This window comes from Hemicordylus capensis, chromosome 3, assembly GCF_027244095.1.
Source record: "Hemicordylus capensis ecotype Gifberg chromosome 3, rHemCap1.1.pri, whole genome shotgun sequence".
Lineage (NCBI taxonomy): Eukaryota > Metazoa > Chordata > Lepidosauria > Squamata > Cordylidae > Hemicordylus > Hemicordylus capensis.
Genome location: NC_069659.1, coordinates 349,749,061 through 349,775,586, shown reverse-complemented (window position 1 = coordinate 349,775,586; position 26,526 = coordinate 349,749,061). Strand labels below are relative to the sequence as shown.

The 26,526-nt window shown below is 50.3% G+C and overlaps 1 protein-coding gene, 4 non-coding genes and 1 pseudogene across 7 annotated transcripts in view; 1 reads left to right on the top strand and 5 right to left on the bottom strand.

The window, feature by feature from the left end:
* Window positions 1-4,372: 4,372 nt before the first annotated feature.
* On the bottom strand, window positions 4,373-4,491 carry LOC128352737 (5S ribosomal RNA). Its single transcript, XR_008320631.1, has one exon. It is a non-coding gene; the product is annotated as a 5S ribosomal RNA (ribosomal RNA).
* Window positions 4,492-5,276: 785 nt separating this feature from the next.
* Window positions 5,277-5,395, bottom strand: LOC128352735 (5S ribosomal RNA). Its single transcript, XR_008320630.1, has one exon. It is a non-coding gene; the product is annotated as a 5S ribosomal RNA (ribosomal RNA).
* A 764-nt stretch (window positions 5,396-6,159) lies between these two features.
* LOC128352608 (uncharacterized) lies at window positions 6,160-6,278 on the bottom strand (annotated as a pseudogene).
* A 2,158-nt stretch (window positions 6,279-8,436) lies between these two features.
* Window positions 8,437-8,555, bottom strand: LOC128352605 (5S ribosomal RNA). The gene has a single exon (XR_008320534.1). It is a non-coding gene; the product is annotated as a 5S ribosomal RNA (ribosomal RNA).
* Window positions 8,556-9,337: 782 nt separating this feature from the next.
* Window positions 9,338-9,456, bottom strand: LOC128352734 (5S ribosomal RNA). The gene has a single exon (XR_008320629.1). It is a non-coding gene; the product is annotated as a 5S ribosomal RNA (ribosomal RNA).
* A 12,880-nt stretch (window positions 9,457-22,336) lies between these two features.
* The window catches only part of ABCF3 (ATP binding cassette subfamily F member 3), a 39,024-nt gene continuing 34,834 nt past the window's right edge, over window positions 22,337-26,526 (top strand). Inside the window, exon 1 of one of the 3 annotated variants that reach the window (XM_053308362.1) lies at window positions 22,337-22,512. In XM_053308362.1, the coding sequence (XP_053164337.1) occupies window positions 22,437-22,512 (76 nt within the window). In that variant the 5' untranslated portion in view covers window positions 22,337-22,436. The remainder of the gene's footprint in view (window positions 22,513-26,526) is intronic. The other 2 variants (XM_053308363.1, XM_053308364.1) reach the window with 2 other exon arrangements.

Sequence of the window (26,526 nt, the reverse complement as noted above, 5' to 3'; positions counted from 1 at the left end):
CCCACATACACTCCCTTCAAATGCTGCTGCTGCTGCTGCTTCTGCAAGGCACAGTCCAGGGCCAGAAATCCACCTGCAAAAATTGCCCTCGGGCACCGCTGGGCAGCCCGCTGCTCACCGCTGCCACCCATGGCTGGCATGGCATCTCCTCTCCAGCTCCGGCGGCACCCCCTTCACTCGCGCAGGCACAGCAGCAGCGCACATGCGAGCACTCCGAGTCTGGGCGGGGTGGAGGGCCGGCGAGCATGCCCACAACCCGACCACGTGGGTTGAGGCAGGAAACTGAGAGAGAGTGAGCGACTAGCAGCAACGGCTGGGGCGCGTGAGCTTCATGTGCTGTGCTGCTGTTTTCATTGTTGTTCCCGACTGTTTCTGTTTTTGCCCTCGAGCCAAAAGGGCAATAATTTTACTGCCTGCCCTGCATTCTCTTACTTCCCCCAAGTCCCAACAAAAAGTAAGTAAACTGCTCTCCAGTGAATTAGAATTGATTAGAAAACAAGTGAATGCTGAGGAAAGGAAAGAGGCAGCATCGACTCTGAAGCGGGTTTTCTTTTGAAGTCAGTGGGGGGAGATCGTCTCTTATAGCTCAGTCTTATGCAAGTTTACTTAGAAGGAAAGTCCTTGTGTTCACAGGGCTTACTCTGTGAAGACTCAGAAGTCCCTTAATGTGGATTCCTTGAAGGTAATGCGGGCTGGGCTAAGCTTGTAGCAATCCAAGAACAAAAAAGCAAGTGGGCGGCAGAGAGACTGGAGAGTCTTTCTCCTTTCCTATCCTTGGGGAGTCGACCGGCACTTGGATCTGCTGCTGCACCCTGCTGATGAGCCCAACATTGTCTTGCTGCTCTCCCTCTCTCTGTGCCTCTTTGTAAACCCACCATTTAAAAAAACACCCACCTTGAGTGGGCAAGGCAGTCACAGAGAGTGAGAGAGACACCGAGAATCGGGCACTCACAAGGAGCCTTCCCCTTCTGACGAGCGGAGCAGAGCAGGCACCACCAGCAGAGGCATATCTAGGGAAAATAGCGCCTTGGGCAAGCACTGAAATTGCGCCCCCTGTCCAAGCATCTGACACCCATCTTTCAGATAACTTTACCATAATATCAGCTGAAAAATACAAGTCAAGCTCATTAATCTTTTATTATTTCAAAAACTATTTAGCAGTGGACTTAGCCAGACCAAAAAATGCTGGAAAACTACAAATTTCAGTATGTGGGGGCTCATGAAATACCCAAATACTATGTGGAGATGTACTTGGAAAACTAAACAGAAGTGCCTGTCTAATTCTCTACTATGCATTGTAGCATCACCATTACATAAGTTTTAAAAATCAATGGAGAATTTGACTTTTCCCAGATACTCTGAAAATAATTAAAGGATATGCAGAGTAAACTGTGTCACTGCTTGGAATATATTCTAGTATTTCAGAAACACAGTTAAAATGAGAGAAAGATAGCAAGAAACTCCCAGTGGGCCTTAATATTAAGGGTTTCACACTGATTCAAAGACAAACTCACCATTAATAGCCATATTAGCAAGACATCACATTTAACTCACTTATCACAAGAAGCAAAGTAAGAGCAAATGAATACAATCCTAGCTCTTAAGCGTCAGCTCAGTATTCACAAGCCTTGATTCTCTGTACATAGTGCCAATCTGAATATGTGTACAGTGTCTTATATTATATTTTTATTATTATTATTTTTACCCGTAGCCCCTTTGGGGGGCTTCCTAAAGGCTGGGGGGGTTGCAAAGATTCCCCCTCACCCCGCTGGCCTCTAGGGCCTCTCAGGGACCATTTGAGCATGTGCAGTGGCCGTTTTTAAAAATAATCATTTTTTTAAAAAAAAAGGCCACTGAAAACAAAATGGCCACCGTGCATGCTCAAATGGCCTCTGCAAAGCCTGGCATGACCTAGAGCCTCACAGAGGCCATTTGAGCATGCACGGTGGCCATTTTGTTTTTGGCAGCCATTTTTTGTAAAAAAAATTAATTTTACAAAATGGCGCCCCCTTCAAGTGGCGCCTGGGGCACGTGCTCTGCCTGCCCTACCCCTAGATACGCCCCTGACCACCAGGCAGCACGCCTGCTGAGTTGCTGCTTATCCTGGCAGCAATTTCATTAACAAAGGGAGGGAAGGGGAAAGTCTATTTTAAAACTCTCCCCTCGCAGTTTCTCCTCTTCCCACCCCCCGTGTGTTGAGCTGCCTGATTTCACTGACTTTGGTCTCTCAGGCTGTATCCTGAGGGAATGAAATAAAAAGGAGAACGAACGCCAAAGAGGGGTGGGGGGGTGGAGCGGAGAGGGGGATTTTTTTTTTCCCCTCCAGGCAGCGTTGCTCCAACCAATGCATTTGTTTCTGTGGCTAAGGAACAGGAGGCTGATTCCTCGAGCATTCAAAAAGGGAGGGGCATGTGGCTAAGAGTGGGGAGTGACCGCTTTTGGTCTCCTGACGACGTGAAGCCTTGTTATCTTGGGAGCTCCACTGAGAGAGGGAGAGGCTGTTTCCTGAGAAGTGAGTTCTTCTTAAAACGTGTGTATTAGTTGTGTTCAGTCCAATCACTTCCTTCAAAATAAATCATTTAGGTTTAATAAATATCTTCCAGGGGGGAAATAAACAAATCATGGCTCAGTCCTCTTTGGGGTTTTAGGATGGACTTCTCGTCCCCAGTCCAGATCTTGAAAGCATTTGGAGTTATTTTCATACTGTTTTGCCTTGGGATGGGCAGGCTCTTCCTGTGACTTCCCAATAGGTATTTCAAGTTGGATTTCCCTATCACTGCCCTGCCCCAAGCACTTATAGTGCACTGGTTGCACCCCAGTTTTGCGAGACACAGGTTTGCCATCGTTGTATCTAGTGTGGCCCTCTGAAACAGACGAGCTGGGAAATTAATTCAAGCTGTGTTCAAACGAGAGCTTTCCAGAGTACAGAATGTGCACTGTCCTGCTGTCATTGCCATAGGTCCATTTTTTCTGTCTCGTGACTGTGATGGTCTCTGCTCAAAATGGGTTTTCAAGTTTCTGTAGTGTGTCAGCCAGTAAATTGGAAAGAAAACAGTGAAAAGCCAAATTGAACTCCCAGTAGTGTGGCTGACCTTACTGCAGTACCTTTGTACCTTTTATGTATGTGTACCTTTTTGATATAGCTATTGAATACCTATTGTATAGTTCCTGTGATGAGTACTGCATTATCTCTGCCTCTATTCCCAACCAGCTACAGAGGCTTATTGGAAAGTTGGTAGTCCTGGTGTGGCTTGTTGTGCTATCAAGTTGGTTTTGACTCCTGGCACCCACAGAACCCTGTGGTTTTCTTTGGTAGAATACAGGAGCAGTTTACCATTGCCTCCTTCCACGTAGTATGAAATGTTGCCTTTCAGCATCTTCATATATCACTGCTGCCCGATATAGGTGTTTCCATTCGAACCCGCAACCTTTTGCTCCCTAGGCAAGTTACTTCCCTGCTGTGCCATTAGGTGTGGCTTTTATTCCTTGTAAATCTAGGAGTAGGCAGTTGTGGGGTGTGTGTGTGTGTGTGTGTGTGTGTGTGTGTGTGTGTGTGTGTAGGATCTTGATTATGGAAGTTGTCTGAGTGTCAGGATGAGACAGGTGTCTTGTGTGTGTGCTGCAGTAGTATTTAGGAACATAGGAAGCTGCCATATACTGAGTCAGACCATTGGTTATCTAGCTCAGTATTGTCTATCCAGTCTGGCAGCGGCTTCTCCAAGGTTGCAGGCAGGAGCCTCTTGCAGCCCGATCTTGGAGATGCTGCCATGGAGGGAACTTGGGACCTAGATGCTCTTCCCAGAGAGGCTCCATCTACTGAGGGGAATATCTTCCAGTGCTCACAGTTCTAGTCTCCCATTCAAATGCAAACCAGGGTGGACCCTGCTTAGCTAAGGGGGCGGCCGGGGGGGGCGCAATTTCAGCGCTTGCCCCGGGCACCGTTTTCCCTAGTTATGTGGCGCCTCTGGGAGGAGGCCCTGGCAGCTTCTCGGCTAACTAACTGATGGTGCCATCTCCTGCTGGAGCAAAAAGCCAGGCAGACGGATGAGGCAAGCCACCTGCCGAGCCAACTTCGGCCAGTGGGAGGCGCAAGGACACCCCACCTTTCCAGGCCTCTTCTTCTGGGGCCAAGAGAAGGAGGAAGGAGGCCACCTTGGAAGCAGAGGCGGGAGAGCGGAGTGGAAGAAAGAGGCCAGCCACACGGCCAAGGCAAAGGGCTCCATCCTTTTCTCATCTCCCCCACCCCCAGACAGAGCTGAAAGGGGAAGCGAAGGTTGGTCTCGCGGGCGCAGGGGGTGTTGGTGTTTGAGGGGTAACAGGGAAAGATGTTGTCCACTAGGAAGTGTGCCAAAAGCAGCAATCATGACTAAAAAGCCTACAGCACCCGGTATTCCCAGGCGGTCTCCCATCCAAGTACTAACCAGGCCTGACCCTGCTTAGCTTCCGAGATCAGACGAGATCGGGCGCGTTCAGGGTAGTGTGGCCGTAGACGCTTGCTATGCCTGCTCTGACCGATCTTAAGCACAGTGGCGCCAGTGACGCCGCCTACCACCAAGGGAGACGGCAACACAGGCTCGCCTCTCCCTGCCGCTCAGCCTGCTTCCACCCAAACAGGACCCACCTCGTGCACCCCACAAGTTGCCGCCGCCACCGCCGCTGCTGCTGCTGCTGCAAAGGCCCAGGCACAGCCCAGTGCCAGAAAGACAGCTGCATTGGCTGGCTGCGCCTGCTGCCAGCTGCAAAGACCCTCTGCGGCGTGCCTCTGGCCCCCGGGATGGTGCTGGAGTCTGCCTGCGAGTCGCAAGCAGGACCACCGGGCCACCGGGACCCAGCCCGGGAGTCTGGAATCAAGACCGGGCCTCTTCTTCCTCATGCAGAGGTGGCTCGGGATGCTTCTCGGCTAACTCCCAGTGCCATCTCCTGTTGAAGCAAGCAGCCGGGCAGGCGGATGAGGCAAGCCGCCTGCCCAGCCACCTTCCGCCAGTGGGAGGCGCAAGGACACCCCACCTTTCCAGGCCTCTTCTTCTGGGGCCAAGAGAAGGAGGAAGGAGGCCACCTTGGAAGCAGAGGCGGGAGAGCGGAGTGGAAGAAAGAGGCCAGCCACACGCCAAAGGCAAAGGGCTCCATCCTTTTCTCATCCCCCCCCCCCAGAGACAGTGCCGAAAGGGGAAGCAAAGGTTGGTCTCGCGGGCGCAGGGGGTGTTGGTGTGTGGGGGCTAACAGGGAAAGATGTTGTCCACTAGGAAATGTGCAAAAAGCAGCAATCATGACTAAAAAGCCTACAGCACCCGGTATTCCCAGGCGGTCTCCCATCCAAGTACTAACCAGGCCTGACCCTGCTTAGCTTCCGAGATCAGACGAGATCGGGCGCGTTCAGGGTAGTGTGGCCGTAGACGCTTGCTATGCCTGCTCTGACCCATCTTAAGCACAGTGGCGCCAGTGACTCCGCCTACCACCAAGGGATGCAGCAACACCGGCTCACCTCTCCATGCCCCTCAGCCTGCTTCCACCCAAACAGGACCCACCTCGTGCACCCCCCCACCCAAACTCCCTTCAAATGCTGCTGCTGCTGCTGCTTCTGCAAGGCACAGCCCAGGGCCAGAAATCCACCTGCATGTCTCTCTGCGCCTCCTCCCAGGTGCAATGACCCTCTCCAGCGTGCCTGTCTCCCCCTCGGATGGCAGCGCTGCAGTCTGCCTCCAAGTTGCAAGCAGGACGCTCCCGCCCACCGTGACCAGTGCCCTGCAGCCCGCAAGCAAGAGCTGGCCTCTTCTGCTTGGGGAGGCGGCCCTGGCTGCTTCTCGGCTAACTAGCTGATGGTGCCATCTCCTGCTGGAGCAAAAAGCCAGGCAGACGGATGAGGCAAGCCACCTGCCGAGCCAACTTCGGCCAGTGGGAGGCGCAAGGACACCCCACATTTCCTGGGCTCTTCTGCTGTGACGGGGAAGGCGGGCTGGAAGCAGAGGCGGCAGACGGCTTGCAAGCAGAGAGCGGAGATGAGGAAAGAGGAGAGCAAAAAGGGAACAGGACTCCTTTCTTTTCCCATCTCCCCCCCCCCCCGAAGCGGCGATGAGAGGGGAAGGGAAGGTCGGTCTCGGGGGCGGGGTAACCGGGAAAGATGCTGTGAGATGCAAAAGGTCAAAAAAGAAAGAAATTAAAAGCCTACAGCACTCGGTATTCCCAGGTGGTCTCCCATCCAAGTACTAACCAGGCCTGACCCTGCTTAGCTTCCGAGATCAGACGAGATTGGGCGTGTTCAGGGTAGTGTGGCCGTACACCCGTGCTGTGCCTGCTCTGACCGTTCTTGAACAAAGTGTCCCCAGTGACTCTGCCTACTCCCAAGGGATGCAGCAACACCGGCTCGCCTCTCCATGCCCCTCAGCCTGCTTCCACCCAAACAGGACCCACCTCATGCACTCCCCCCCAACTCCCTTCAAATGCTGCTGCTGCTGCTGCTGCTTCTGCAAGGCACAGCCCAGGGCCAGAAATCCACCTGCATGTCTCTCTGCGCCTCCTCCCAGGTGCAATGACCCTCTCCGGCGTGCCTGTCTCCCCCTCGGACGGCAGCGCTGCAGTCTGCCTCCAAGTTGTAAGCAGGACGCTCCCGCCCACCGTGACCAGTGCCCTGCAGCCCGCAAGCAAGAGCTGGCCTCTTCTGCTTGGGGAGGCGGCAGGGGCGTATCTATAGTGGGGGCAGGGGGGGCACGTGCCCCGGGCTCCACTTGAAGGGGGGGCGCAATTTCTTAAAATTAAATAATTAAAAAAATGGCCACCAAAAACAAAATGGCCACTGGGCATGCTCAAATGGCCTCTGTGAGGCCCTAGGGCATGCCACGCCTCACAGAGGCCATTTGAGCATGCACAGTGGCCATTTTGTTTTCAGCGGCCATTTTTTGTAAAAAAAAAAAAAATTAATGACCACCGCACATGCTCAAATGGTGCCTGTGAGGCCCTAGAGGCCAGTGGGAGGAGTGGGGAACTTTGCAGAACCCCCACAGCCTTAAAGATGTCCCCTGAAGGGGCCACAGGTAATTTTTTTAAAAAATTAATATAATATGTCACTGTACACATATTCAGATTAGCACTATGTACAGAGAATAAGGGCTTGTGAACACTGAGCTGAAGTTCATGAGCTAAGATTTATCCATTTGCTCTTACTTTGCTTCTTGTGATAAGTGAGTTAAATGTGATGTCTTAATAATATGGCTATTAATGGTGAGTTTGTCTTTGAATCAGTGTGATATCCTTAGTATTAAGGCCCACTGGGAGTTTCTTGCTCTTTCTCTCATTTTTACTGTCTTTCTGAAATACTAGAATATATTCCAAGCAGTGACACAGTTTACTCTGCATATCATTTAATTATTTTCAGAGTATCTGGGAAAAGTCAAATTCTCCATTTATTTTTAAAACTTATGTAATCGTGATGCTACAATGCATAGCAGAGAATTAGACAGGCACTTCTTTTAGTTTTTCCAAGTACAACTCTGCATAATATTTGGGGATTTCATGAGCCCCAGCATACTGAAATTTGTTGTTTTCCAGCATTTTAACCTGAGCTATCCAAACAAATTAATGATAACCCCACAATTTGGATAGTTTTAAAAAATAAATCTCTAGTGGTAGATAGCAGCTTGACCACATGTATGATATTGGTAATTTTTGTAATTTTTTAAATTTTTAAAATAAAACTTTTCTGAAACATGTGTGTCAGTCAGATGTATGTTGGGGGGGTGGCGGGGAGGCGCAATTTCAGTGCTTGCCCTGGGCGCCGTTTTCCCTAGTTACACCACTGGGAGGCGGCCCTGGCTGCTTCTCGGCTAACTAGCTGATGGTGCCATCTCCTGCTGGAACAAAAAGCCAGGCAGACGGATGAGTCAAGCCACCTGCCGAGCCAACTTTGGCCAGTGGGAGGCACAAGGACACCCCACTTTTCCTGGGCTCTTCTGGTGCGACGGGGAAGGTGGGCTGGAAGCGGAGGCGGCAGACGGCTTGCAAGCAGAGAGCGGAGATGAGGAAAGAGGAGCAGGGGCGTGGCAAGGTTGGAGGGGGCCCAGAGACAAGATTTTTAAATTGGCGCCTCGCTGATATACACACACAAACACACTTCACAATTTAGGTTTTTTTACTCTCTGCTCCTGCCGATCTCCAAGAGACTCAACATAATTCACAAGGGCTGCAACATGGGCGGGTGGGGAGTCATGTGATGTGCCTCTGGGGGGCCCCTCGAGGCAGTGGGGCCCCAAGACGACTGCCTCCCCCTGCCTAATGGTAGTTACGCCCCTGAAGACGAGAGCAAAAAGGGAACAGGACTCCTTTCTTTTCCCATCTCCCCCCCCCCAAGCGGTGATGAGTGGGGAAGGGAAGGTCGGTCTCGGGGGCGGGGTAACTGGGAAAGATGCTGTGAGATGCAAAAGGTCAAAAAAGAAAGAAATTAAAAGCCTACAGCACCCAGTATTCCCAGGCGGTCTCCCATCCAAGTACTAACCAGGCCTGACCCTGCTTAGCTTCCAAGATCAGACGAGATCGGGCATGTTCAGGGTAGTGTGGCCGTAGACGCTTGCTATGCCTGCTCTGACCGATCTTAAGCACAGTGGCGCCAGTGACTCCGCCTACCACCAAGGGAGACAGCAACACAGGCTCGCCTCTCCCTGCCGCTCAGCCTGCTTCCACCCAAACAAGACCCACCTCGCAACCCCCAAGTTGCCGCCGCTGCTGCTGCTGCAAGGGCCCAGGCACAGCCCTGTGTCAGAAAGACAGCTGCATTGGCTGGCTGCGCCTGCTGCCAGCTGCAAAGACCCTCTGTGGCGTGCCTCTGGCCCCCGGGATGGTGCTGGAGTCTGCCTGCGAGTCGCAAGCAGGACCACCGGGCCACCGGGACCCAGCCCGGGAGTCTGGAATCAAGACCGGGCCTCTTCTTCCTCATGAAGAGGTGGCTCGGGATGCTTCTCGCCTAACTCCCAGTGCCATCTCCTGCTGAAGCAAGCAGCCGGGCAGGCGGATGAGGCAAGCCGCCTGCCCAGCCACCTTCCGCCAGTGGGAGGCGCAAGGACACCCCACCTTTCCAGGCCTCTTCTTCTGGGGCCAAGAGAAGGAGGAAGGAGGCCACCTTGGAAGCAGAGGCGGGAGAGCGGAGTGGAAGAAAGAGGCCAGCCACACGCCAAAGGCAAAGGGCTCCATCCTTTTCTCATCTCCCACCGCCCCCCCCCCCCCCGAGACAGTGCTGAAAGGGGAAGCGCAGGTTGGTCTCGCGGGCGCAGGGGGTGTTGGTGTTTGGGGGGTAAGAGGGAAAGATGTTGTCCACTAGGAAGTGTGCCAAAAGCAGCAATCATGACTAAAAAGCCTACAGCACCCGGTATTCCCAGGCGGTCTCCCATCCAAGTACTAACCAGGCCTGACCCTGCTTAGCTTCCGAGATCAGACGAGATCGGGCGCGTTCAGGGTAGTGTGGCCGTAGACGCTTGCTATGCCTGCTCTGACCCATCTTAAGCACAGTGGCGCCAGTGACTCCGCCTACTACCAAGGGAGACAGCAACACCGGCTCACCTCTCCATGCCCCTCAGCCTGCTTCCACCCAAACAGGACCCACCTCGTGCCCCCCCCCCACCCAAACTCCCTTCAAATGCTGCTGCTGCTGCTGCTGCTGCTGCTGCTGCTGCTGCTGCTGCTGCTGCAAGGCACAGCCCAGGGCCAGAAACCCACCTGCATGTCTCTCTGCGCCTCCTCCCAGCTGCAATGACCCTCTCCAGCGTGCCTGTCTCCCCCTCGGACGGCAGCGCTGCAGTCTGCCTCCAAGTTGCAAACATGATGCTCCCGCCCACCGTGACCAGTGCCCTGCAGCCCGCAAGCAAGAGCTGGCCACTTCTGCTTGGGGAGGCGGCCCTGGCTGCTTCTCGGCTAACTAGCTGATGGTGCCATCTCCTGCTGGAGCAAAAAGCCAGGCAGACGGATGAGGCAAGCCACCTGCCGAGCCAACTTCGGCCAGTGGGAGGCGCAAGGACACCCCACTTTTCCTGGGCTCTTCTGCTGTGACGGGGAAGGCGGGCTGGAAGCGGAGGCGGCAGACGGCTTGCAAGCAGATTGCGGAGATGAGGAAAGAGGAGATCAAAAAGGGAACAGGACTCCTTTCTTTTCCCATCTCTCCCCCCCCCCTCCCCGAAGCGGTGATGAGAGGGGAAGGGAAGGTCGGTCTCGGGGGGAGGCCTGGAAGCGGAGGTGGCAGACGGCTTGGAAGCAGAGAGGTTCTGCAAGCACAGGCGGGGCAGTCGCCCCTAGACTTGGCTGCACACAAAGCAAATTGGAACATTAACAACACACACACTTTTTATCTTTTGGCTAACAAGTTTTCAGTGAGCTTCGGCTGTTGCCGGCACAGGGGCAAATGGGCAGAGCTACTGACCATCAGGCATTGCATACGCACAGGAAGGAAGAGAAGGGGCACAGACGGCGTAGCGTTCACACTGTGTGCCTACCGCAAAATTAGATTTGGGTGGCCCTTATGTACAGCTAATTTCCTTTGGGTAAAGAGTGGGAAGGCTCTCGGCACCTTGGTCCCTCAGCTGCTCCTCTGCCTCAGCTAAGTTCCTTTAACTTGCGTGCCTCTCCTCCTCCTAAGAACACCCTGCTAGATCATGCCAAAGGCCCATCCAATACAGCATCCTGTTTCACACAGCAACCCACCAGATGCCTCTGAGAAGTCCACAGGCAAGAGATGAGGGCATGCCCTTTCACTTGCAGTGCCTCCCCTGCAACTGAGATTTAGAGGCATCTAGCCTCTGAGGCAGGAGGTGGCCTATAGACACCAGACTAGTAGCCTTTGATAAACATGCCCTCCGTCAATTTGTCTAAGCCCCTTTTAAAACCAACCAAATTAGTGGCCATCTCCACTTCCCATGGCAGATTAATTTACACGCTGTGTGAACAAGTACTTCCATTTGTTGGTCCTGAAATTTCCAGCCTACAGTTTCATGCGATTACCCCAGGTTCTAGTGTTGTGAGAGAGGGAGAGAGGTTTCTCTGTCCACCCTCTCTACTCTACTCCATGCATAATTCTAATCAGCTTTATCATGTCTCCCCATAGTCGTCTTTTTTCTAAACCAAAAAGCCCCAGGTGTTGTAGCCTTGCCTCATAAGGGAAACTGCTCCAGGTTCCTGATCATCTTGGTTGTTATCTTCTGCACCTTTTCCAGTTCTATAATGTCCTTGTTAAGATATGGTTACCAGAACTGCACACAGTACTCCAAGTGAGGCCACACCAGAGATTTGTATAAGAGCATTATAATATTAGCAGTTTTATTTTCAGTCCCCTTCCTAATGATCCCTAGCATGGATCATTAGATTCCATTATATCCCCTCTCTCAGTATAAGCACAGGGCCAGGATGCAGGAGAGAGAGAGAGAGAGAAGGAGAAAGCAAGCAAGAGGGAAAGGGGATGGGGCAGGTTTGACAAGAGAGAGGGGGGATGCAGGCTTGATAATAGAGGGAGGGAGAAAGGAAGGAAGGAAAGCGAGGCTTGAGGAGGGGGGAGAAAGGGAAAGGGGATGGGGATGGGGCAGCTTGACAAGAGGGAAAGGGGAGGGGCAGGCTGGATAGGAGGGGGGGAGAAAGAAAAGAAAAGGTGACGGAGTCGGGCTGTTGGGGGGTGACCACCGTGGCAGGGCTGTCCTTAGAAAGCCTTGGCAGGGTGTGGGCCCCCTTCCAATTAATTCTAAGGTGTTTAAAAGAGTGGGGCCCTGGCAGTCACCCTGCTTGCCATGCCCTAAGGACAGCCCGGGGGGCGGGCGGGGAGAAAGGCAATGCAGGCTCAACAAGAGAGCAATTCCCAGACGCCAGAGCACACCAACAGGCAGCAAGGCAGGCGCAGGCAGCAGCGACGGCAATGCCCACATGCATAGGCGGAACTGGGGGGGCAGGCAGGGCACGTGCCCTAGGTGCCACTGAGGAGGGTGCACCATGCCAGTTCCTGCCACCCCCACCCCACTGCCAACCTGCCCAGCCCCAGGGCCCCTCAGCCACTTGCCTCCAGCTCCGGCCTAGGATCGATAACGAGGCCTAGGATGAGAGCAGCCTGCAAACTGCAGAGGTTTCTCTCCCCGCCTCTCAGCTGATCAGTGGGTGGGCAGGGCTTCCAGAGAGGCCTCCGAGTAGGCCTCCCTGAAGCCTGAACTCGGCAGGCCAAGCAAGCCAGGAAGGAGGAGGCAGGCAGAGTTCTGCAGCAGACCCTCTGCCCAGACCAGCCAGCACAGCTTTTGCCAGGTAGGCTGTGAATTCCTTTTTGTGGTTGCACCCCCACACACACACCATATATAGGGATCTGCTTGCCATAGAGCTTTGATATGCAGAGGGGGAGATTGAGAAGTCTCTGAATATTTAATTTAAAACAGACTGAAAAATGTGCTGGCTTTAAAAACAAAAACTATCTAAAAAGGCCTATAAGTGGTTTGTTTCATGGCAGAAAATTACAAAAACTTCTGCAAAAGTATATTTTATTTTATTTATTTATTGTCATTCATTCATTTATAAATGCACTTATGTTCAAGTTGTTTTGCAACCCAGAAGGTCTGAGTGAGAACTGTGAAGCATGTGTTATGCTTTTATTTTATTTTTCTTGTGTGTGAACTGCTCCCCAATAACTTGCAGGGACTTCAAGGTGCATCTGGCCAACATGTGACTGCAACACCTCCATTCCAGAGGAGATGTGTGTTAAAGGGCTTTAAAAGCCTCGTGTAAAAAACCTCCCGGAATCAAACTTTACTGAATTTGTTCAGAATTCTGAAAAAACAAACATAGGCTCATGGTTAAAAGTCTCCTTTGCTAATCTGCAGCGAGGGGGCCATTTTAATAATTAGCGTTGCTACACTGTGTTCTAGGCATTAAAAGTAGCACAAATATATAGTACTCAATGTATATCACTATATACTGTGAAGTGTGTGTATTCAGTGAAATGTATTTCCAGACAGCATACTTATTTTGAAATATCAGACGTAAATCCTTGGGGGCCTGGGGTGTGTGGAGGCCCTGGATTTTGAGGGGCTGGGGGCCAATTTTAAAATCTCATCTTGGCCCATTCCAACCTTGCTATGCCCCTGGCGGTCACTACACATGGGTTTCTGCACAACACCTGCACAGAAGAAACTTCCATGTAGAAAATGTGTCTCTTGTAAATTGACCCTGAATTTTCCATCCATGACTGGGATATCTGAGAGTTAGAGTCAATAATAAAAGAACAGCACACTGCTTGTGACAGGAAGGGGCAAATTACAATATATTCTTGGTCTGGCAGCGGCTGGTGTTGGCCCTGGCAGAACTTGGCTGTCTGCTCCTGTTGCAAATTCCTCTGTCTAGTGTGGCAAACTAATGTATCCTCCTCCCTCTTGGTGTCAAAGTAAACACTAGTGTGTTGAATGTACATATACCCCATCATGAGCCAACAGTCATAATAAGACAAAGGCTGGCAGGAATCATTCACTGGTTTATAGACACCACCACCACCACCTTCTTCTTCCCCTCTTTTGCTAGTGGCTATTTGGGCAGGTGATCCTCTAGGACAAAGTCATGTTTTCTAAAAAGAATGAGATGAGACAGAGAAAATGACACTTGGGATCCTCGCATAACTCCTGACTGTTGTTCTAAGTCTTTTACAGAGAAGGCTCATGTTTTCAGGTTTTGATCAACAACCATGTCTAGATGGTACTGTGCTCCTTTTTTTTTTTCCCCCATTAAATTTTTATTGTTTTTAACAATATCTTGAACATCTCATTACATCCAATTAAACAAAAATTGACTTCCAGCTCACCAATCAGCGTGAATCACTAACTATACAATTAACCCTTGCTATAATAATTCAAAACATATAACCTATATCTTACCAAACTCGATTTTAGTCTACTCAACCTGCTAATATTACTAAATTTCAAACCCTGTTGAAAAATCAATATTAGGAAAATAGTTCTTTAGGTACAGTAAGAATGATTTCTAATCTTCTTTAAAACCTTCCAAATTTTGATCTCTTATCAGTACTGTAAGTTTTGCCATCACCACATATTCCAAAATTCTTATCAGCCAATCTTCTTTTGTGGGCAGTTCATTGTCCTTCCATTTCTGTGCATATACTATTCTGGCCGCCGTGGTTGCATACATGAAGAATGTTAAATTGCTTGTGGAAAACTCTCCTTGCGTTATTCCCAACAGGAAGGATTCTGGGCTCTTAGGAAATGTCATTTAATTTTTTTTAAATTCATTATATATCATGTCCCAAAAGGCCTTTGCCTTCCTACAAAACCACCACATATGGAAAAATGTTCCTTCACAATGTCCACATTTCCAACATTTGTTTGAAACATTTTTATACATTATCGCCAATTTCTAGGCATCAAATACCACCTATACATCATCTTATAATAATTTCCTTTTAAAGTGTAACATGCAGTGAACTTTAAATCAGTTTTCCATAATTTTTCCCAAGCTGCCATATCTATATTATGACCCACGTCTTGAGCCCATTTTATCATAGTCATTCTAACCACTTCATCTCTTGTCTCTTCCAAAAGCAACAGCCTATACATCTTAGACACTAATTTTTCATCATTTTCACATAGCTCCTTCTCAAATCTCGAGATTTGATCCTCAAATCCAAGTTTGTAATCCTTAAAAACTTCATTTAACTGATGGTACTGAAACCAATTACTAACCAGATTTTGTACTTCAATTAAATTTTTTAACTTACAGCCCTTTTCTTGAAAACACAACAGATCCCTATAGGTACCCCATTGCGGTTACATAATGGTACAGTGCTCCTTTTAAGAGGGATTTCCAGATATTGTTGACTACAAGTCCCATTATTCCTGTTTGGACAGGAGTGCAATTTCAGTGCTTGCCCTAGGCGCTATTTTCCCTAGTTACGCCTCTGCCCACGGGGTTCACGGCACTGGCTGCTCTCTCCGCCACTGCCAGCCGGCTGCCACGCGGGTGAGTCGTCTTCCTAGTCGCAAGCAGCAGCCGCTCCCGGTGTAGCACAGTTTTTTCATACGCATCGAGGAGTGTTACACTATGCATCTGAGCATGCTCCAAAGCATTGGAGCATGCTCAGTATGGTTAAATGAAGCTCCTTTTTGTTTTCTGCCCAAAACCCCTATCAGATTTTCATTTCTGATTAAAATATCAAAGAGATGCAATCCAGATTCTGCAAAAAAAAATCACATGTGATTGGATGTGCAATTATGTAACAAAATTACTCTGAAACATAAAGAAGAATGACTACAATAATGCATCCCAAGGATGAATGTTAATTTCTGTGAAAGGCCTAAAGAGCTGGCAAGAGAGCAGGAAGAAGCGAGCAAGAAGGGAGCATGCTCAGTCTCTCCAGTTGAAGCCAGTGCCCTTACCCTGAAGGTCAATCTATCAACGACTGACATCTTGAATGCTGGCAAAAAGAGAGCATGCTCAGTCTCTCCAACACCTGTCAGAAGCTCTTACCCTTGTTAACTTTAGAATTAGTAAAGAGACTTGTGTACTCCACAATTAACTGCATCTGTAATGTACCCTTATGAGCAGGTGAGGAGCTGTCATTGTGTGCTGTGGCTCTGGGCCAGTCACTTCTCTCTCAGCCTAGCCTACTTCACAGGGTTGTTGTGAGGAGAAGCTCAAGTATGTAGTACACCACTCTGGCCTCCTTTGAAGAAGAGCGCAATATAAAATGAAATAAATAAAAAAAATTATCTTTAAAACATTAAAAAGAAATTGGTGCTTTGGGAACAGGTGTTTAGTAATCTGGGCAGGGCCTGCAAGTGTTTCATGTTGCAGGAGCATGCCCAAGCCTAATCCACTCTGCAGCTTTGCTAGCTGCAACTGTCACGTCCCCCTATGAGCAGGTGAGGAGCATAGGTTCAGCTATTAGGTGTTTGGTTACTCACCGCACAGGTGTTTTATAAAGATGATGATGATTATTAATAATACATTTATACCCCGCTCTTCCTCCAAGGAGGCCAGAGGGGTGTACTGCATGAGTTTCCCTTCACAACAACCCTGTGAGGTAGGTTAGGCTAAGAGAGAAATGAGTGGCCCAGAGTCACCCAGCAACGCTCACGGCTGAATGGGGAGTTTGTACTCTGGCCTCCCCATTCCTAGTCCAGCACTCCAGCCTAATCCACCGTGCAGCTTTGCTAAAACTGCATCTGTCACGTCCCCCTATCAGCAGGTGAGGAGCTCTCATTGCGTGGGGTTGCAGCAGAGGCACTGCTGTTTGCACGCACAGGTAGGTCTTCGGTTCCAGTCCTGGAATCCAGTCCCGATTGCACTGCCCCCAACATATTCCTTGGGCACAGGTTCTGCTATTAAAGGTGTGGTTCCGCCAACCCCACACAGATTTCAACCAGCCGGGCTTTCCTGGTGCCTCTGCATCTCTGGTGCATGAGGCCGTCAGGCTTCCCTCTCCCTGTCAGATGGCACCAACCAGGTGGGCTCTTCTGATGGGTCTGCATCTCTGATGCATTAGGCTGTCCTGAGTTCCAGTCCTCAACTTGGCTCCAATCAGTTCCCAGGCACCATCCTTCCACTCCTGGGCGGGGACCCAGCAGATCCCACTACCCCTGTCCCTGTCAGATTGTGCCACCAAATCTGGATCTTAAAAGCGTCCTCATCTTGGATGCACAAGGCTGTCGGTTTTCCCTGTCGCTGTCAGTTTGTCCCAACCGTGCATGCTTTTCTGATGGGTACCATTTTCTGATGCCCTAGCCTATCAGTTTTCCCTGTCGCTGTCAGTTTGTCCCAACCATGCATGCTTTTCTGATGGGTACCATTTTCTGATGCCCTAGCCTATCAGTTTTCCCTGTCGCTGTCAGTTTGTCCCAACCATGCATGCTTTTCTGATGGGTACCATTTTCTGATGCCCTAGCCTATCAGTTTCCCCTGTCGCTGTCAGTTTGTCCCAACCATGCATGCTTTTCTGATGGGTACCATTTTCCGATGCCCTAGCCTATCAGTTTTTCCTGTCGCTGTTAGTTTGTTCCAACCATGCATGCTTTTCTGATGGGTACCATTTTCCGATGCCCTAGCCTATCAGTTTCCCCTGTCCCTGCCAGTTTGTCCCAACTGTGTAGGCTTTTCTGATGGGTACCATTTTCTGATGCACTTGGCTATCAGTTTTCCCTGTCGCTGTCAGAATGCCCCAACCCTGCAGGGCTTTCTGATGGGTTTCCTTTTCAGATGCACAAGGCCATCACTTTCCCCTCTCCCTGTCAGATTGCACTACTCACCAATATATTTCTGGGACACAGGTTCAGCTATTAGGTGTATGGTTACTCACCGCGCAGGTGTTTATTAACCTGTACAGGGAGGGGCAGAAAACGTTTCGTGATGTGGGAGCACGCTGTCATGTCCCCCTATCTCCAGGTGAGGAGCTCTCATTGCATCAGGTTGCAGCAGTAGTCCTGCTGTTTGCACACACAGGTCCCCAGTTCCAGGCCTGCACTGGGCTCCCACTACTTTGCAGGGACTATGCTTTCACTCCTGGGCCAGGACCTAGAATTTCACACTCCCCGCCTCCCTTTTCAACTCAGATGAGTGCTCTTTTCTGAAGGACTCTCAGGGCTCAGCACCCTCTCATATTCCACCAAACCCACACAGATTTCAGCCAGCCGGGCTTTTTTGATGGCTCCGTAGCTCTGATGCACCAGACCATGGCTTTCCCTTCTCCCTGTCAGATTGCACTACCAGCCCACCAACATATTTTGTGGACTCAGGTTCAGCTATTAGATGTGTGGTTACTCTCCGCACAGGTGTTGATTAACCTGGAATGTCAGGGGCAGAAAATATTTCGTGCTGCGGGAACATGCCACAGCCTAATGCACTGTGCACCTTTGCTAAATACATCTGTCCTGTCCACCTATCTCCAGGATAGGAGCTCCCATTGTGTGAAGCTGCATCAGAGGTACTGCTGTTTTGCGCGCACAGGTCCTGAGTTCCGGTCCTGCACTGGGATCCCATTAGTTTGCAGCGACTGTGCTTCCACTTCTGGTCTGGGATCCAGCAATTCACACTCCCCACCTCCCTTCTCAACTCAGATGGGTGCTCTTTTCTGAGGGACTCTCAGTGCTCAGCACCCTCTCATATTCCACCAGACCCACACAGATTTTAGCCGGCCATGCTTTTCTGATGGCTCTGCTGCGCCGATGCACGAGGCCATCACTTTTCCCTATCCCAATCAAATGGCACCACCCAGGAAGGCTTTTCTGATCACTCCGCATCTCTGATGCACAAGGCCATCACTTCCCCCTCTCCCTGTCGGATTGCACTACACTATAACAATCCATCGAACATTTTGAACTTCTTAATTTTGAGTGGTTGCTAAGGCTTAGTATTTTGCTTGCCGTTTTGACATCATTTTGCGTTATGTAGGAGCTGGTCATGTGACCACACAGCTGCCCATTTCTGTTGACATCAATAAATTGCTGATTTGGGTCTCTCTCTCTCTCTCACACACACACACACACGTTTTTTAATAATCCCTTAGCTCTTTATTCTTCATTGTCATCTGCACTGCACTGGGTAGGGAGAGCACAGAGACAAGACATCGGCGTTGCAGGAACTGCTAGCAGATTTGCTGGGCCACTGGCATGTGCCACACTCAGCCTTCTTTTCTTTCAAATTGACTGACACTCCAGCAGGTACACATCTGCTGTGTGTGTAGCGCTTGCACGATGGACATTCCACCTGCAACACAGAAGAGATCACATATTTGTTGTGTGCCCCAATGCTGCTGTGTTGCGTATTTACAGCGTAGGGTGTGGTATTGCTTCAGCTTCAAACTAAGAAGGTACCTAGTAGAGGGGACAGGCTTACATGCACTTCTAGTCCACTGCACACATGCAAGCATGACACTTCAAGTGTGGATCATGAACAGACAAGCTTGGAGAAGATGTTCTCAGAGGGGGACAGTATACAGTGAGGGAAATAAGTATTTGATCCCCTGCTGATTTTGTCCGTTTGCCCTCTGACACAGAAATGACCACGCTATAATTGGAATGGTAGGTTTATTGTAGCTGTGAGAGACAGAATAACAACAAACAAACCCTCAAAAGCCCAGTGCCCAAAAGTCAGCGATGGATTTGCATTGTAGTGAAGGAAATAAGTATTCGATCCCCTATCAACCAGCAAGATTTCAGGCTCCCAGGTGTCTTTTCAGGTAATGAGCTGAGATGAGGAACACCCTCTGAAAGGAAGTGCTCCTAATCCCAGCTTGTTACAGTACCTGTATAAAAGACACCTGTCCATAAAAGCAAGCAATCACTCAGCTTCCAAACTCACCACCATGCCCAAGACCAAAGAGCTGTTGAAGGATGTCAGGGACAAGGTTGTAGACCTGCACAAGGCTGGACTGGGCTACAAGACTATTGCCAAGCAGCTTGGTGAGAAGGTGACTACAGTTGGCACGATAACTCACAAATGGAAGAAACACAAAATAACTGTCAATCTCCCTCGGTCTGGGGCTCCATGCAAGATCTCACCTCGTGGAGTTGCAATGATCATGAGAACGGTGACAAAGCAGCCCAGAACTACACGGGGGGAACTTGTCAATGATCTCAGGGCAGCTGGAACCATAGTCACCAAGAAAACAATTGGTAACACACTACGCCGTGAAGGACTGAAATCTTGCAGTGCCCGCAAGGTCCCCCTGCTCAAGGCAGCACATGTATAAGGCCCGTCTGCAGTTTGCCAATGCACATCTGAATGATCCAGAGGAGAACTGGGCGGAAGTGTTGTGGTCAGATTAGACCAAAATCGAGCTCTTTGGCATCAACTCAACTTGCCGTGTGTGGAGGAGGAGGAATGCTGCCTATGAGCCCAAGAACACCATCCCCACCGTCAAACATGGAGGTGGACACATTATGCTTTGGGGGTGTTTTTCTGCTAAGGGGACAGGACACCTTCACTGCATCGAAGGGACGATGGACGGGACCATGTACCGTCAGATCTTGGGTGAGCACCTCCTTCCCTCAGCCAGGGCATTGAGAATGGGTCGTGGATAGGTATTCCAGCATGACAATTACCCAAAACACACAGCCAAGGAGTGGCTCAGGAGGAGTGGCTCAAGAAAAAGCACATGAAGGTCCTAGAGTGGCACAGCCAGTCTCCAGACCTTAATCCCATAGAAAATCTGTGGAGGGAGCTGAAGGTTCGGGTTGCCAAACATCAGCCTCAAAACCTTTCTGACTTGGAGAGGATCTGCAAAGAGGAGTGGGACAACATCCCTCCTGGGTTGTGTGCAAACCTGGTGGCCAACTACAAGAAACGTCTGACCTCTGTGATTGCCAACAAGGGTTTTGCCACCAAGTACTAAGACATCTTTTGTGAAGGGATCGAATACTTATTTCCCTCACTACAATGCAACTGACAGGGACAGGAAAAATTGATAGGCTAGGGCATCGGAAAATGGTACCCATCAGAAAAGCATGCATGGTTGGGACAAACTGACAGCGACAGGGAAAACCGACAGCCTTGTGCATCCAAGATGAGGACGCTTTTAAGATCCAGATTTGGTGGCACAATCTGACAGGGACAGGGGTAGTGGGATCTGCTGGGTCCCTGCCCAGGAGTGGAAGGATGGTGCCTGGGAACTGATTGGAGCCAAGTTGAGGACTGGAACTCAGGACAGCCTAATGCATCAGAGATGCAGACCCATCAGAAGAGCCCACCTGGTTGGTGCCATCTGACAGGGAGAGGGAAGCCTGACGGCCTCATGCACCAGAGATGCAGAGGCACCAGGAAAGCCCGGCTGGTTGAAATCTGTGTGGGGTTGGCGGAACCACACCTTTAATAGCAGAACCTGTGCCCAAGGAATATGTTGGGGGCAGTGCAATCGGGACTGGATTCCAGGACTGGAACCGAAGACCTACCTGTGCGTGCAAACAGCAGTGCCTCTGCTGCAACCCCACGCAATGAGAGCTCCTCACCTGCTGATAGGGGGACGTGACAGATGCAGTTTTAGCAAAGCTGCACGGTGGATTAGGCTGGAGTGCTGGACTAGGAATGGGGAGGCCAGAGTACAAACTCCCCATTCAGCCGTGAGCGTTGCTGGGTGACTCTGGGCCACTCATTTCTCTCTTAGCCTAACCTACCTCACAGGGTTGTTGTGAAGGGAAACTCATGCAGTACACCCCTCTGGCCTCCTTGGAGGAAGAGCGGGGTATAAATGTATTATTAATAATCATCATCATCTTTATAAAACACCTGTGCGGTGAGTAACCAAACACCTAATAGCTGAACCTATGCTCCTCACCTGCTCATAGGGGGACGTGACAGTTGCAGCTAGCAAAGCTGCAGAGTGGATTAGGCTTGGGCATGCTCCTGCAACATGAAACACTTGCAGGCCCTGCCCAGATTACGAAAACCTGTTCCCTAAGCACCATTATCTAAAATGTTGTAAAGATAATAAATGACATCGTTCAGAAAAAACCTTTCAAAAATCTGAAACAATTTTTTTTATCAAGCTTGTATGATTTTAAATTTGATAACCAAACCGTTATAATGCATTAAACATAATAAATGGCATTTGTATGAGTTTAAATTTGATAACTAAACTGTTATAATGCATTAAACATAATAAATGACATTGTTCAGGAAAATACCTTTCAAACATCTGAAACATAATTTTTAACCTATGTTGTACAATTCTTAATCTGATAACCAAGCCTTTCAAACAAAGAAAAATTCAAACGTCTTAAATATAGTTTTTAACAATCTCTAAAATCATTTTTTTCAAAGATGCATTACATTTCTCAAAAAGGCCAAGACACAACATTTCATACATTATTTGCAAACATGTAATTTTTAACAATGTTGTATAATTTTTAATTTGATAACCAAGTTTCTTACTATCTCTAACATCATTTTTAAAAAGATGCATGGGCAAAGAAAGTGCTAGTGGTTACAAAAAGGGAGACTGAGCATGAGCAACGACTATGGGCAAGAGTGGCTACAAACAGGGAGACTGAGCACGAGCAATGACACAGAAGTTTATCAGGAAAGAGGAGGAGGAGGAGGAGGAAGTACTGAAATCTGATGGTGCCTATCAGAAAATCCTACAGTGTACCACTCCTCGATACGTATGACAAAACTGTGCTACACATGACATGTCGAAAACCACAATATGAATTTCAGGGGGCCCTGGAGGTGGGGGGAGGGGGAGGGGGAGGGGGAAGGCCCTTCCCCTCTTTGCCCCCTCCCATCCACCAGGCACGGCCTTGCCTCTTCCCAGCGTCCTTCGCGTCTGAACTGTGCTGCTGACCAAAGAGATAGGAAAAGGCGGGCTGAGAGGGAGGGGGCGGGAGGAGTCCTTCCCATCCTTCCGTCTCCCGGCGGACTACATTTCCCAGAAAATCCCGCGCGGCCCAGCCAGGTTGCGTGCGGCCGGTGACGGAGGAAGGCCCAGAGGCCGGGCGGCGATGGCGGCCTCCTGCGCGGAGATCCTGCGGAGGGAGTTCCCGGAACTCGACGGGGAGATGTTCGACTACGTGACCGGTGAGGCGGAGGGCGGGGTCAGTCTGATCGCGTCTGCTGTCCCTTCTAGCGTGGTCGTCGTCGCGCCCTCCCTGAGGCAGGCAGGCAGGCGGCGACCTGCCTGGCCTGTCCTCGACGAGGGGGCATGGGAGGCTTCGCTTCCTCTCCTTCTCTCTGCTGCCTGGCTGGCTCCTCCAGAAGGAGCAACTCCGCGCCTCTCGAAATCGCGCGATTGGCGCGGGCAATCACGAGATCCTAAAAAAGATTTCTAAATGCTTCTTGCAGAAATCCAGACGTGTGTGATGGGATCCCCCCTGCCCACACACACACACACACACGGGTTTAAAGTCTAGGGAATCCTCCTGCTGTGGTAAAAATCCTTCCTTCCCTGGGGGTTTGCCCCCTCCATTGTAACAGATCAGGTTCAGGTAAAGGCGTGTCACTCAGCGAAGGCTCTTTAAAGCATTTATTGCAATTAATCTGGCTATTTCGACTTTAGACTGCTTTAAAATATTGCAGTGAGTTAGCGGAGGTGAGGTTTGGGGATTGTCTTTACAGAGACAAAAGATTCTCAGCCAAATATGATGCTGCTAAAAATGGTTGGCTGTTGGGGGAATAGTCTTCTCCAGCGCATTGTCTGAATGGAGAGAGGGAGGAGGAGTTCCAAGTAGGGGTGTGCACGGAACCGCCAACTGCGGTCCGGCACTGGGGTGGGGGGTACCTTTAAGAGCAGCGGGAGGGTTTACTTACCCCTCCCGCCGCTTTCCCGCTTGGCACCGTAAACCTCTGTGTAACTGGGGCGGCAGGACACCTCCCTGCCACCCCTTCCCCGACGTTACTTGCAAAAAACCCCAGCAGTCCTTTGCGTGCGTGTGTGCGTGCATGTGCGCAAAAGACTGCTGGGTTTTTTTGCAAGTAACGTCGGGGAAGGGGTGGCAGGGAGGTGTCCTGCCGCCCCAATTACACAGAGGTTTACGGCGCCAAGCGAGAAAGCGGCGGGAGGGGTAAGTAAACCCTCCCGCCGCTCTTAAAGATACCCCCCACCCCCGGACCAAACCACCCAGCTCCGGACTGGTCCGGAGGCTTTTTTAATGGCCTCCGGACCAGGCCGGGCCCATCCCTAGTTCCAGGTGGTTGGCAGCTATGCCATGCATAGTGAAATCCTTTAATGGGAGATAAATCTGTTTTAACCGGTGAGTTAGATCAAACCGTGATTAATCCCTTGCCTACTTAGTCATCTGTTGCCAGCTGCAGTACAGCTACATATTTTTCTTACATAGAAATGCTTATGAAGTGACGAAATATGCCAGGCCTTGATAAACTTCCTTTGGATCTAGGTGCCAGCCCCAAAATTTAGTATCCGTACAAGGGACACTTGACAAAATTACTAGAGTTAGTGACGGACATTGGGGAAGGGGAGGTTTAAATGGGCCTCTCTTTATCCCCTTTACAAGCAACATGCTTAGAACAGGAAGAGGGCTGCCTGGGATAAAGAGAAATACAAACTGTACCTCTGAATGGCACAGCAAAGAAATTACTTGACTAGCAAGCCAGAAGTTGCTGATTCAAATCCCCACTGGTATATTTCCCAGACTATGGGAAACACCTACATCGAGCAGAAGCAATATAAGAAGATGCTGAAAGGCATCATCTCATACTGCGTGGGAGGAGGCAATGGTAAACCCCTCCTGTATTCTATCAAAGACAACTACAGGGCTTTGTGGTCGCCAGGAGTCCACACCAACTTGATGGCACACTTTACCTTTACCTCTGAATATGCTAGTCTAGGTGCCATGGTTACATTTCTAGGCACCATGGCTCCCTGGAGCCTGAGATTTGTCAAGCCCTGAAATATCTATATATATATAATTCTCCTGGGTGTGCCCAGGAGAAATGCGTCCCGGCAGCCCAGCTGATTGGCTGGGCTGCAGGGGGCGCCTGATTGGCTGGCAGCACACCCAGGAGAATTCGCTTGCTGGGCGGCTGCGGAGGCAAGGCGGCGGAGCCCAGCGAGGCGGTGGGCCCAGCAAGGTGGCGGCGGCCCCGGCCGTGAGGCGGGGCGAGGCAGCGGGCCCAGCGCGGTGGCGGCGGGCCAGGCCGTGGTGGTGGGGCCCAGCGAGCGGCGGCCCAGCGAGGCGGGGCAAGGCGGCGGGGCCCAGCGAGGCGGCGGGGCCGGGCCCGGCCGCGGAGGCAAGGCGGTGGGACTGGCTGGGCTGGGCCCAGCCGCGGAGGCAAGGCGGCGGGCCTGATGACGGCACTCTGGGGCCAGCCGCGGCATCGGCGGCGGCACTCTGGGGCCGGCCAGGCCCGCTGGCAGCGGCGGCCACACTCTGCCCCGCCGGAGACGGGGGGCGGGAGGAGAGAGAGAGGTAGCCTGGCCTGGCCGGGCCCGGCTGCGGAAGCAAGGCAGCGGGACTGGCCGGGCCCGGCCGCGGAGGCGAGGCGGCGGCGGCGGCAGCACTCGGCTCCCGCAGGGTGGCGGCAGCCGCACGGGTCAGCTAGTGCCATTATAAAGCAGATGAACCTGCCTACTGACTCGTATTGATTCATCTAGCCCAGTGTTAATCTTCTCTGACTGTCAGGCGCTCTCCAATAATCTTGGGCAAATGCCTTGCTTCCTAAAATTCTTTTGCTGGAGAAAAGCTGTTGGTTAGACTATTTGCTGGTTATGCTGCATTAAATGAGCATGCCAATGTGCTGGAATAGATTGTGGGAAATTTTGAGGGTGTTCTTAGTAGAGAACAAGTGTACCATTGTGGCTAAAGCTATATTCAGGCATTAAGTTGTGTGAGTGTACAGATATCTGTACACTCATACATGTTTGTGTGTGAATGACTGTACTTGCGTTCAAGTTAAAAATGAACCTGGGTACAGGCCCCTCAAGTGCATGGCACAGATAAAAAGTGTACTGCGGTACCTGTGTTCAGCATCTCAAACTGCCTTGAGATTGTTTTAATGAAAGGTAGTGTAAAAATCTAACAGAAATAATATGCAAATCACTGTAACTGTGCACACTGTCTGAATAGGGCTTAAGAGATTGCTGTAATGGCAGTTTAGTAGTTTTATCAATAAAGTGATTTGATTTGGTTGATATGTGTTAGGAAGGACTGGGTTCAAATCTTACCTCCACTGTGAACTTACATTGTGTCCCGAAGCAAATCACACTCTCTCAACTTCAGCCCTCCCCCCACATCTGCAAAATGGGCACAACAGTACTATTTTACAGGCTAGATCATATTCTGAATGCTAGAAGACACTGTAGGTATCCTCACTAACTGGGCACTATCAAGTCTTAGATCTCTGTCCTGAATGCAGCAGAGTGGGGGAGCTCTACTTCTTCCTAGAGTTGTTGATATTGGGTCTGATATAAGACTACAAACCACATGAGAGTGCATGGTTGTATATTCTTTGTCCCTCATCCTTCCAAGATCCATATGCCTGCCAGTCTGGAAAGGCTCAGGTTTCCCACTTGCTTAACATGCAGAGGATTTACTCTTCCCTAAGTGTAATGTTGCATGTCCCCAACACCATGTGTGAAGCTGCTCCCTGTCCTTGACTGATCCAGGCACTGTTGTAATAATTGCTCAAAAATCTGTAGAAAGAAAGGAGTAAGAGAGGCACAGATCAGGCAGCACCTGATCATTCTGAAATTCCTAAGTAACTATCTGAAGGTATTTTTAAAGGGACAAGAATTAGAAAAACACACACTTGGACCCATCTTTTTGGACAGAGTTGCCCTTAGTTCTTGCCTCATCCTGTGTTTTCCCCCCCTCTCTCTCAACTGAGTACTGGACCCATCACTTCTCTTATTTATTTTGTTTGCACCCCAGTCCTAAACCTGTTTGTTTGGAAACCAGTCAAATTGATTTCATTAGGATTTACTTCCAGCTAAATATTTTTAGGATTGCAGTCTTGCCATGTCACCCCTTCTCCAAAGTCCTGGATCACAGACTCCCAGGACTTGTACTTTGTGTTCCAGAATGACATAACATTGCCTGTTCTCTGCCTGTCACTTCTCTTCCCCCCATACTTCCA